Here is a 13,765-nt window from a genome sequence, read left to right as displayed (position 1 = left end):
CTTGGCATCTTCATTCTTAGTCTTTCTATCTGCAACTCCAAGCTTCTGGGTCTGTGTCAGCCCCTGAGCTCTCTTAAAGACTCCAGTAAACTAATAAAGATCCCCTTGAATGGGTGGGGGCCATATCTCCATGGAAATAGTCTAATAAAGGTCTCACCCACAATTGGGTGGGTCACATCTCCATGGAAACAACCTAATCAAAAGATCCTACCTACAGTAGGTCTGCCCTGCAAGATTCCATTAAAGAACTTGGCTTTTTATGGTGTGCGTAACAGATTCAAACCAGCTCTTAACAATTCTAAATCTTTGTGTACTAGTTAAGGAAACTTAGTACAAGAAATACTTTCATTTTCAACAGAAAGCAGTTTATAGAAGGGCCTAAATATAAAGAGCAGACTCCGGCTATAGCAATCCAAAGCTACAGTAGTTAAATTGAGATAAAGTATATACAATTATAGGCTATGTTTCTCAAATGTGGAGCCATGGAAGAATTCCAATAAGGACTCCAGAGACCAATTCTGAAGTTCTCTTTTGAGGGGTTGGAGGAGGATGTTGCCATGGTATTCAGACCACACAGCTTCTCTACACCCAGAAGTAGCTGCTATCTGCCCTGCCCTTGGAGAGTGTAACAAAATGATTACTAACCATTTTAAGTCCTGCTCATTAGAGAGATGGATATTAAAAAGCATTCGTCTAACCAGTCCCCATAAAAACACATTGGAAATCTTGTTAAAGTCCCTGAAGAAATAATCCATGTGTTTTTAAAATGAACCCACAACAATTTTAGAATCTTTTTTAATGCTCACCATGTAAACTACTCAACAGCTTCCATGTAATTATGGCCGAAGCAAATTTTACTACATTAGCAAGAAATCAATGGGTTATTAAAATATTTAAAAAATACATTAATCTGCCTTTCTTTTTATTCCCTTTTTATCAGTGTACTGCTTCTGTTTTTAATTTTCACAAAAAAAAAATTTAGACGTTCACATTTGACATTCTCTCAAAATGAAGACTAGATAGGTGATATTTTTGCACAATGAATCAGCTTGAAATAAAATCCGTAACTATTGTGCAGTAAAATTAATAGTAACAAGATAACTTGTACATTTTTTAACATGGCTCATGATCTGCCCTATCAATTCCAGAATAACATTTCTTGAAAAGATTTATGGCTTTCCAACTATCATCTCAAAAAAAAAAAAAGCAGGGCAATTTTTAAAAATTATTTTACCGTTCAAGGGTCTTCAAAAATAAGAAAATCCACACCATTCCCCTACCTAATATACTAACTTCAATTCTACCAGTAATAACTTAAAGAAAATGAAGAACTATCCATTAGTAGAACTTCAGTGATAAGGCTATATTTTACAAAATCACATAGGCACTTAAGTAGCCAAATAAGTATTAAGAAATTTACCCTTCAAATTATGTCAGTTTTTCAATAATTATGTGCTTGATCAACACATTTTCCTCAATTTCTCTTAACTCCTTAATAAAGAGCATTACTTTTTAGTGACACACATATCTTTTTATATATATTAGCCAAATAAAACCTGTATTACTCATCTTAATCAAATCATCAAATCTGCCACTAAATGTCTTCTGGTTATTTCTAAATATAAAATTCACCCTTGCAGAAAGAAGAAATTTCTATCATTAATCTTATACAAAAGCATATTTACTAGACATAAGGATAATTATTAAAGAATTCGTAAAATATGTTGGGGAAAAAGTATATGAGAATAAAATGTATAGCTTTTCCATGTTCTGCTTTGTGAGGGACAATAATTCTATGAATTTTAAATGTGAATATATTCCTTTATCAATACACCTCAGATTCCCAACCTATGTACACACCTTCATGGACACACACAAATATAAACACATACACAGGCATGAAAAATAGTGCCCTCCAGGGTTCTTATAAAGACACAAAATGTACAAACCAAGAAGCCTGACATATTTGACTACTTTAAAATTAAGAAATTTTCATTGGGACATATCAAAAATAGTGTAAAAATATAAGCCATAGTTGGGAAAAGATATTTGCAATTGAATGTAACTGACAAGGATTAAGCTCCAAATGTATAAAGCTAAACCAACAGCAAAATGGGCAGAAAACAATAGACAAGTCACAGAAGAAATATAAATGGTCAATAAACATATGAGAAGATATTCAAACACATTAGTGATCAGGGGAATACAAATTAAATTATGAGAAGCCATTACACATCCACCAGATTAGCAAGATTTAAACATTTGTCAATATAAATTTTTGCATATTCGTGGAGTGTGGTGGTTTGAAGCTTTATGTACTCCAGAAACACATTTTCTTAAAGTATGTTTTCTTAAAGTGGGTGTGAACTCTTTGTAAGTAGGAACTTAAGATGAAGTTACTTCACTAAGGCATGGCCCAGGATGGGTCTCAAACCTATTACTGGAGTCCACTATAAATGGAATGAATACAAAAAGAGAAAGGCAGGGAAGCAAGAAGCTGAAATCAACAAAACCTGTAAGAGAAGGGAAAGACCAGCAGACTCGGCCATGTGCCTTGCCATGTAGCAGAGAAGCCAAGGATTGTTGGCAGACATTCTTTGGAGAGAAAGCAATACCTTGATGATGGCTTGATTGGATATTTTCCTGGCCTCAAACGTAAATTAATAAATTCCCATTGTTTATGCCAACCCATCTTATGAGATCTGCTTTGAGCAGTCTAGGAAACTAAAACGTGGAGCAATCAGAAAACTTAAGCAGTACAAATGGTGTATAATCAGGTAAAACATTTTGGAGAGAAATGGGTATTATCTAATAAATTTGGAGATTCACATACCTTGTGACTCAGGGATTCCACTTCTAGTTATCTACACTAGAGAAATTACCACATATGTTTACCAGGAGACACAGTTAACACTTTTTATACCAGCACTGCTTATGAGAGCAAATCTGGAAACAACCCCAATATCAAAAGCAGAATGGATAAATAAATTGGGATATACCATGGAACGTAATATTGAACAAAAGGAAAATTGAATTTCAGAAAAACACAAAGTATTAATAGATTTATATAAAGTACAAAAATATTCAAATCCAAAATTCACATTGTACATGAAGGTATTCACTAGAAGTTAATTCTCATTCTATCAGATTTCATCTGTCAAGCATAATAGCCGAAATAAAGACACTAGTTGGCACTACACTAGACATTAATCACATTCTATCCTTAACTCTAAACAGCCAAACAAAGCAGATTTATGCCTTCTACAACTAGTAAAGACTGCTTCTTCCCAGAGCTGCCTTCAAACAGGATAATCAAGTGTCTTGCAGAAGAATTACAGGAAATCCAATCTGGTCAGTTCCTGGGGGGCTGTGGGTTTTCAAAAGGAAAGCTTTTGAGGGCTGGGTTTTTTTATATGTTAACTTGTAGAGCATTGGTTCACAGCCCAACATAATCAGAGAATCTTGGATTTTATGGAAAGGATAGGAGATTCATTACAATTCAGCCACCAGGAACTCCTCCTTCATTCACAGGAAATTTTTCTAAGCAGATATTTATTTAGTCACCTTTAGAATCCCTCCTGAGATGGGGTTCTTGCCATCACATCAGGCTGCTTATTTCATTTTTGGAAACTTTTAATTAGCATAATATTGATTCTCAAACTGACCCAGTGTAGACAAGCCTATAACTTACATTCCTTCTATGGTTATGTAGATTCATACAGAATAATCTCCTTTTTAAATGCCAGTATTTTCAGCATTTAAAAACTGTTATCCTTTCTTCCTAAACCTTCCATCTACAGATTAAATATTGTCAACACTTTTAAATATATGTCATGCTTCCTGGACTTGATCAAGTATATTAAAGTTATTTTTGAAGCTTGGCACTCGAAAACATACACTACTCCATGTGCCATCTAAATATCTCAATTCCTTGTCTTTGATTCCAATGTTTTCTAATGTCCATATTTAATACTTCCAGCTTCTCTTTGTGATAACCTCTTATAAATTAATGTGGGTAGCTTTTATGCAAGTTGTACATAGCTTGCTCTTTAACATTAACATTGTAAGCCTGGGTCTGTAAAGGAATTGCAAAAAAGAACTTAAAGTGTGTTCATATTTCAACTGTTCCAAGACAGCTTCCAGATTAACATGAGAAGCTCAAAAGGCCAAAAGACAACACCTAATTTTTGAGAATAAAATAATCTGACTCTCATGTTAGATTTACTGTGAGAGCTGATTCACATGAAAACTCATTCAATTACTTCAGACCCTCAGGTAGTGCTTGGAACACCAAATATTATGGTCAGGCTCATCATTAATGTTCAATATTATATAAAATCCCTCTCTGAATGTCAGCTTTCACTACTTATATAAAGACAGTAACAATGTTTTTTTGTGGGGAAATGGAACTTGGAGTATGAGGTATACTTGTGTAAGTCTATTGACGATGGTGACTAGTGCTACTCAGGTCCATGTCGAACCTAACAGGCAGATCTGGCATCAACTCAGGGCAAAAGGAAGCAGATGACGGGTCTTCAGAAAATATAAGTGAAAACTCAGTGCAATAACAAAGGAAACGTAAGATGAGTCACTGAGAGTCATATCACTAATCACAGACCACTTAGAGGTAGTTGGCAAAATCTCCATTAAAAGATTCCATTGTGTGAAAAGTTGAAAGAACTGCTCCTCCTTAGAAAAAAATCAATGCTATAAATTCTGGACGAAAACTGGGTCTTTTAAGGTACTTGGTAAACTTTAATCCTAAGCAATAAGGACACAGAGGTGGACTAAGAAATGTGCCAAAACACAGTCATTCTTTCAATAAAAAAAAAAAGGAACTAATAAGAGAGGAACAGATGCTAGATGATCTACAGAGAGGGTCAGTAAACATTTAAATATTCAGAGGATGCACAGGGCCTAAGAAGTATTTATAGGAAATGTTTTGGATTGCTTTTTTATGAACTATTGCTATTTGAGTTCTACTTTTTCCTTGCAAATAATAAAACCATTTTGTTTTTATCCTATGGTTTAATGATGTGCATCTTTCATGGGCTCCCCAAAGTGGGATCAACAGAATAAATATGAACGACAGTATTTCCAATCTGTATTTCAAAAGGCAGCATTGTCAGGTATGTGGGCTCCGGAGCCAGACTGACAAGATTTGCATCCAAACGCCTAGGTTGCATAGTCTTGGGCATCGTCAGTTTCCTCACCTATTAACATAGAGATAACATAATACTTATCTCTTGGGGTTGCTGTGAGGATTAAAAATTTATATACCTAGAAAAGAATCAAGTACTTAGCATACAAGTACTAAATAAAAGCCATCATTAACAAACACCTCCTGAAAGAAACATTGATAATTTCATTTAAAAGTTCAACTTTAAACAACCAACGGTCAAAGAACACTAAACAAACACTTGACGTTTTATTTAAATACAATGTATTCTATCTGCTACCACAATGAAAGATCACAGAAATCATACAAAAGCAGTATCTCTGAGTAAATCAACCACTATAATGGACATAACGTAGATATTTTTAATACTAAACTATTAACTCAGATGCCCAAGGAATAAAACATCACCGATTCTAAATCACAAAATCAGAATTTGGTGGTTTTTTTGGGTGGAAGTGGACTGAGGTTCGTCTTTATGATAAAAAAGGAAAGCAAGGGCATAAGGGTATTAACAAAGCTAAATCATCATTAAGTCACTCTCTATTTGACTAAGGAAATAAACTGTCTTCAATTATTTTTAAGAGTCATCACTATATCTGAAAACACAATTACAAAGTAAATAGAACCATAAATAACTTAATCTACTTATAGTACTACCTTAAGAAATTAATTGCAAACTATTCTTACCAAAATTTGAAATGGAAACTTTTATTAACCAGCAACTGTAAGTCTCTGAGAGTAACACAACTCATTTTGCTTGAAAATATATGATAATATACCCTTATTCTACTCCCAGATGACTTTCCCCAGTCATCCCAATTAGTTAGTCTTCCCGTATGCCCCTTCTCTTTTGCTAAAAAAAAAAAAAAAAAAAAAAAAAAATTGGCATTTAGGTATGCAGTAACATTTGGGACACTGCTCAGGCTAAAAAAGAAAAAAAAACCACTTAAGCATTTTACGACGAACACTTTATTTAACTAAAGAGAGACAGGAAAAATTGGACTGATTCTCCTTGTGAACTCTTTGGGTGTTTGGCTGAATGTATTGCTAGTAAGGTGACAGATCCTTTATAGCCTGTTCATCCATTGATACTATGGTATACTTTTTATAAATATTAATATTCATAGTGAAGAAGAATCTGTCAATATCAAGAACAATTTCCATCTAAATTTTTAGAAGATTGAATGTGTTGGAAAAAATGTATTACACGAGACATTTCCTAAATTAAAACACATAAAAATTTTAATGAGTGTTTTTTCTTTCATTATTTTGACTTAGGGTATTAGCAAAAGATCAGCCAAAGTTAGACTGAGCTGGTTAGAATAATAGCTTACAGACAGATTGCCACCAATTTATAAAATGTGGTCATTTTAGTTAGTTTAACCAAAAGCAATCAACAGCAACATTGCTAAGTCCATGACTGAATATAGATATATTACTTATAACCATCTTTTTAAAAATACCTTAAATAAGACAACTTGCTATTTACTCAATACAGCACCAAAGAGAAAATTATAAAAATGTACTCGTTACCTTAAGGCAATGAGAAAAAAATTAGTGTATTTATCTTTATCAATGGAAACAACATAGTCCCCTAATTAAAAGCTTGGGCTCTGAAACAATATTGACTGAATTTAAATCCTGACTCCACTACAAGCTAGTTGGAAGACCTGGACAAACTACTTAACCTCATTGGGCTTCAGACTCCCCATCTATAAAATGGGGATCGTAATTATTAACCCCAAGCTTACAGGAGTGTTTTAAGGATCAAATGAATTTTATACATATAAAGTGTTTAAAAAAGTACGCTCTCTGTGTTGGGTATAGTTCTAAATTCTCAATATATATTAACTATTATTTCTAAGCTTCTTCTAATATAACTAGGAAAGTTGTGGTTATCAAAAGTCCTAGGAACCAGGGATGACGTGGGTAAATTTTTTTTTTTTTTTTAAGAAAAGATTTACAAAGTTGTTTGCAAATCTGCTTTCCAATAATTAGCATTTGGAAATAGCTGAAGTGAAAGTGTACCTTGCTTTATACAATAGCTTTGTTCTTAAAAGGATGCCTGCCAATCAAATGTGAAAAATCAGATCATATAAAGCCATTGACATATTATAATTTCAGAAATTCTTTCAACTTGGTTTCTAATTATTAGAAGTTCCTTATATTTTGCCTCTATACTTTATACTCTTTAACTGGCCATTATATATTTCTTCAATTTTCCTCATCCTTCCTGCTTACTACCCACATATACCCCTGCCCTATAATTTAATCTCCTTTCCCTGCAATTCTCTGCCAAGTATGTATTTTTTATGTTCTTGTTTACTGGGTTTTGTGTTTTGCCAGAAGAAAGTCTAGCTGAATATTTATATCCTTTTAGCCTGGAGAAGGAGTTTACAAGGTTGACACAAAAGATGAAAACCATAAAGGAAAAAGAAAACAATAGAAATTACTACTTAAAACTTGAATAATGCTGAAGAACATTTCTTTTCTTCTGTCAAGTATCTAATTGAAATAATCATGTTTATAATGCTTTATAGTTTATACTAAACATTCATACAAATTGCCTCATTTTAACTTCATAGCAGCCAAATAAGGAAGGCAGAAAGCAGAGTTTTCCACCTTGACACTAATATCATTTGGGGCTAGAGAATTCTTTGTCGTGGGCAACCGTCCTATTGAGCAGCATCCTCAGCCCTTCCTGCTAGAGGCCAGTAGCATTCTCCACACCCAGCATGACAACAAAAATGTCTTCAGACATTGCTAAATGTTTCCTGGGAGGAAGTTCACCATCAGTGAACAGCAAAAACAAGAGTATCTTCTTTTTCACAAACCAGATGGGTGAAATTCAGAGAACTTAAGTGACTTGCCCAATGTCACCCCTTCCCTTAATGACCTATAACTTGACTGTTTTAGGACTCTGCCATAAAGGCCTCGAGTACATCACTAATTGCCATTCAAAAAACCAACAGTGATTTTTGTACACCAACTATCTTATATTGCAGACATCTCTGAACTTCCTTTCTTCTCAACTGATTCTGTCATTATTTCAGGTTTCTTTCATCCCATAAAAGGAAAAACGTGCCATTGTAGTTCCAAGATACAGATAAACATTATGAATATTTACCTAGGCATAAAACACATTTATAGAATGTGTGTCTCAATTTTTCAAAGCAGTTTCTATCTAAGTATGTGCAAGATACATGGATTTATGAAACAAGCCATCACTCATTAATTAGGCAGCTAATATGCCATCCAACCATTATGATCTGCTTCTAGCATATACATATAACACAATGAAAACATTGTCTTTTTACAGAAGCATCATAGCAGGGAAGTTAAAGTTGAAGACACCTTAACTATCTGATCAAAAAATACTTCCCGTAGTCTCAAGCTTCCCTTGAAGCTTGTGAGCTCAATCAATGATCTGATAGTGTATAGCATTATTCAGTTTAATTAACAGCATTTCTTTTTCATATTATGGTTGTTTTCCCATGTGTGAAAAAATTATAGAGTCTCATATTAATATTCTAAACAGGAACACTTCATACAAATTAGTCAGCCACCATATCAAGCAGTGTTTCACCTATTTTCAAATTGTTTCTTAACATAAGAAGGGAAAATTGAATTGTCAAAAGTAATACATAGCCATCTGTGTGCATGCTGATAAGATGTAAAGGAAATATTTGAATGTCAGAGAATCAGAGTTATGAACCATACCTTCCATGACATACACCAGTGACCCCACATCTCCTTCTTTAATGATGCAACTGTCTTTGCCATACTCCACTGGGTACATACAATCCACAATCTCCTGGATCTGCGACAACTCCAAGTTCTTCATAAAGTCATTGTCAAGGATGGCTTCCTTTATGAGATCCTTGGACCTATGGCGAGAGAGGGAAGATTTACTGGCATGTCTGATGAGCAATTTCAAGTTTGTGAGGTTTAGCAGAGCCATACAGTGCTCGGGCATATTACAAATGCATTGTCTTGTTAGGAATCCAATAATTTTCTTAAAGACCTGAGAACAAAATAATTCCATGGCAGCAGGAAAGGCACGGAGACATCTTCCTTTAAGTAAAGTATGATTTAATGACTATATGAACAACAAACATTTTAAAAATCATACAATTCCATTTTGTTTTAGTTTTTTAACCGCAAAAAAAATTGTGGGAAAATCCTTGGACAAACATCTTAAATCGAAGTGTGTAATCTGGTTTAGAAAAAATACGACCAAATACAACATTTTATAGAACACACACTTTGTTACATTTATTGTATTATAAACAAGCATCAGGCATGCATTGTACTATACACAATTACAGTGAAACACAATCTGTTTACTTATTTTTGTGTGTGTTTCTTCCACTACACTTTATGCTACATGAAGGCAAGGGGTAATTCTTAATTTTTTCTCTACTGTATGCCCAGTCTCTATCATGATGCCAATCATAACATGGGTATGTGCTCAAGAAGTATTTCTAATAAAAAGAATTATAGGAAACGGATTACTAATTAGCTATTCAAAACAACTAACTGGTAGAAATGTGATAAATCCTTCTCCACACCTCATTCCTCAGCAAATAGTTATTACTTTGAGCATCTTAAATTGAGGTAGCCAGCCAGATAAAACTCTACAGAACAAGATGTTTTAATGCAACATGATTTAGATATGGGATTAAATTCAATAAGGCAATGGAGAACATATTTACAAATACTATAAATGGAATTTAGTGTTTAACAAGAAAGTTTTGCATGAAATATGTGTAAAAGATGGTGATATTTTGATTTCCAGGGGCAAGAACTCTTAATAACTTCCTAAGAGTACAAAAACCAAAATGGAAGATACATCAAAAAATATTTTGTCAGGAAGAGCAAAGAATACAGTTGGAGGAGGGAAAATGGATCAGATGGAAGCAAAGTCCTTAGTAAAAAAAAAGAAGATGACAATATGTTCAGAATTTTATATATTACAGTCTTAATTTAAAAGAACATTTAACAACAAGCTGGCCTATGTCTAAATTTACCTAGCAAGTCACTTTCAGAGAAATGACCTGGAGTAGTGCATACACTGACTATAGCATTACTTCTTCCCATTTCTGAGTGATTTCTCATTTATACTTCAGTCTAACCAGCCTAGTACTCATACATTATGTTTGTACAAATTTAGTTTTAAATTAAAAAAAAATAGGTATATATAAAAAAGAAAACAATTGAAAATTTACTAATAGGAAAAATATTCCTTGAATGAACTGTTATGAATTTAATTAATTAATTAATTAAGCAATTAAAATTATGTTTATGAAGAGCATTAATGGTATGGAGATATTCTTATACTATTGTTAAGTGAAAAAGCAGGATCCAAAATTGTTTTTAGGGCAAGAAAGAATGGATATAAAGAAAACTAAAGAAAACAGTCTGTGAAATTAGATATATCTGAGTTCAAATCCTAACTCAATCACCTATAAAACCCTGAGGAGGTTGTCTAAATTTTCTGAATTTCCATATTATCATCTGTAAAATACTATTTAAAAAAACACCAACCTAATAAGAATATATGTGAAGATTGTTAACAATATAATGTCACTTTCAATAAATGGTGGGCAGCAAGGTGGTACTAACATTAGTTGCTATAGCAGTACTAGCAGGGGGTAGTTGCAACTTGAAACAGATATCAGGAGGAAATTACATAAAATGTTGACACTGGTTGACTTTGAGTGACAGAATTATAATACTTCTTTTTTCTATTCTTCTGTATTTACAAAATATTCTACAATGATTAAGCTTTATTGTAGTGAATTTTTTTTAATTTTAAAGGTAGATTATGAAAAGCAACTGTGTCATGAGGAAAAGTAAAAATGCAAATATAATTTATTGGTCAGTAAATTAATGACTAGATATTTAATACTGGTTGATTCTTATTGGTATATTAAATATTAATCTTATCAGTTGATTCCTTTTCATATGGCTTCAATTTTAAATATGAACAGCAGGAATTTTCACTGAATAGAACTATGGTGATGGATGGCCTTTGGTTAAGGACTTCAGAATAGTCTCTATTTTAAAAATCCTGTTTGTGAGACTTTAACTGAACTTGAGAGGAATCTTTAGCTACATGTGTTTTTGTTTTGTTTTGTTTTTGTTCTTGCTTTCTTAATCCTGCCTGCCAATGTTGTATTTCTCCTTAGGCAGAATTGTTTCTCTTGAATCTAAATCAAGGTGATAAAATTGTCCAGATCCATGACTTTTGTGAGTTCTGCTTTTTAAATCATTTCCACCATCCCAGACTTCAACTATTAGCAGCACTTTTAAACTGACCCTTAAGATCTTTTGTTTTAGCTTATGTTCCTGAATATCTCCAGGAATTATATGGCCTTTGGGAAATTAGTTTTGGTCAAATTGTATTAAATTCTCTCTTTACTAAAGATTCTTTTATTTATTTGAGTCAGAGAGTGAGGCCATCCAATGGGTTCATAGTTCTAACATAGTTAATAAAGGCTCAATGTTGTCAACCCCCAGCTACAGGTGATAACTTGTCCTTTGGACATATTAATAGTGTTCCATTAAAGATCTAAGTCCTACCAATGCAGTAAGATTGGAAATGAAGTCACCTTCCAAGAAAATAATTAGCTTAGTGCAAAGACAATTGAAGAAAGCCACTTTCTCTCCTGTCATTAATGGTAATCTTGACTTCTTTATGAAGACATAAGAAAAGATGAAACAGTGAAGCCTAACATAATCCCTTAGAATTATTCAAAATTTCCAGGTGCTTATCATAGAGTGCTTGGGAGTGGGGGGTAGGGTATGCTTCTCACATTTCTTTCCTGCTTCTCACATTTCATTTTTGATGGAGACATCTAATCTTGGATCTCTGAAGAAACATCCTGGAAGTTATCATGTATGCCTTTAAAACAGACTGATCTGCATAGGGCCTATGTCTCATCACTTATTTCCCTCATAGAGGTATTATCCAATAAATGACACAAGTAATCTGTGCTTCTGCCCTCAAAGTTAGAAATCCTGCACCATCTATACAGTACAATCTGAAGATATTGTTGTTAGTGAGTAATACTTATAGCCCTGCCTTTTCATGTAATGTTCCTTTAAGTCTTCTCCCATTGAGAACCCTAATTTAGGTCTACCCCCATTCTGCCTCCACTTACTCCAACATTATAGACTATAATCAACAAGGCCTCTAGCCAATTCTCCTTTGACTGTTTCTCTTTCTCTGAGGAAATGGTCTAAAACTCTCACTGTAACTAAGATAGATGCTGCATATAAGATCAGTTGAGCTGTGTTACCAGTGTGGGAGCTAAGGAAAGACAATATCACAAGTTCCAGAAGGTGGATATTTGCTCTAACCCAGAGTATTTTTTTAAATCTTTTACAAGAATTCAGTAGCCTGTGGTGGGAGGTATAAGAAGCAAATATAGTGATCCTGTTTTTGATTCTTTTAATCTGCCTCTGTAAAATAATCTGTTTTTAAAAAGACCAAAAAACTTTATTCTTAAATACCCAAAACTTCTGACTTTTTAAATCTAAACACCCATAAAAGTACCTTGGTTATCATCAAATTGACAGCCTCTGAACTAATGGTCATATACTGCAGTGTGCTAGTAAACTGGCTATGGCAGGGGGGATATGGTAGGAGGGGGAATGTGGTAGAAGCCCCGGGTTGTAGCATTTGTCAACTTCCATGGTATAAATACTACTACCATGCCCAATTTCAAGCTGGCAATGTGACATCAACTGGCTTACACAATTCCTGGAAATCTAACAAGCAACTCTTGCCTGAGCTGATATGAACTATCTTCAGCACACCACTGGATACTTTTCTAACACCCTAAAAATTTACCATATCTTCATTTATAAATGTTGGACCCAACCTGATAATCTTCCTTTCTTCTTTAAATGCTCATTAGATTGTATAATATCCTCAGATAATTTAATGCCAAGATTTGCAATAATTCTTCTGAGCTGTCCATTTCAGAAAAATTAAGTGAAAAGTCCACTTCCTCATTGACTTACTGCATAGAAAACTCCTGAAATGAAGCAAGGATTATCTGAAATAAATTGTCTTTTTACACAATCATAATTTAAAATGGACAATTCTAGGTGAGTGTAGGGAAATGGCAGTATTCACTAGTAATAAACAAATCCTCATTAGTTTTCTCAACCCTGTAAAAAGATATTCTACATTAGTGTTTCCACATAGTAGGATAGCAACATCTAAGTGGCAGAACTGTTATTTCAAGGAGTGTTGGAAGCTGGTTGCGAGTGGGTGGTCAGAAAGCTTCACCAAAGATCATGGGGAAGAACATTCTAGGTACAGAAAACAACAGGTAAAAAGCCCAGAACTGAGAATAGCTTGACCTGCTCAAGGAATGGAAAGGCGGCCTATGTGGCTGGAGCATACAATGGGCAACAAGGCACCGGTTAGGAGAATGAGATCACAGGATTAGGCAGGGTCAGGTCACATAAGACCTTGAAGGCTCTGATAAGGGGTTTTGTTTCATTCTAAGGGCCTTGAGAAGTCAGTGAAGGATTACAAGAGGTATGATTTATACAAAATTAATCAATCAT

At 33.9% G+C, this 13,765-nt stretch overlaps 1 protein-coding gene across 2 annotated transcripts in view; it reads right to left on the bottom strand.

The window, feature by feature from the left end:
• PRKG1 (protein kinase cGMP-dependent 1) overlaps positions 1-13,765 on the bottom strand; it is a 1,297,582-nt gene that overhangs the window by 1,078,574 nt on the left and 205,243 nt on the right. For both annotated transcript variants that reach the window (XM_037803756.1, XM_037803755.1), the window contains exon 2: positions 8,900-9,066. In XM_037803756.1, coding sequence (XP_037659684.1) covers positions 8,900-9,066 — 167 coding nt within the window. The remainder of the gene's footprint in view (positions 1-8,899; positions 9,067-13,765) is intronic.

Source organism: Choloepus didactylus, chromosome 15 (assembly GCF_015220235.1).
Source record: "Choloepus didactylus isolate mChoDid1 chromosome 15, mChoDid1.pri, whole genome shotgun sequence".
NCBI classification, from domain to species: Eukaryota; Metazoa; Chordata; class Mammalia; order Pilosa; family Megalonychidae; genus Choloepus; species Choloepus didactylus.
The sequence above is the reverse complement of the archived record's forward strand: the minus strand, read 5'-3'. Positions and strand labels throughout refer to the sequence as shown.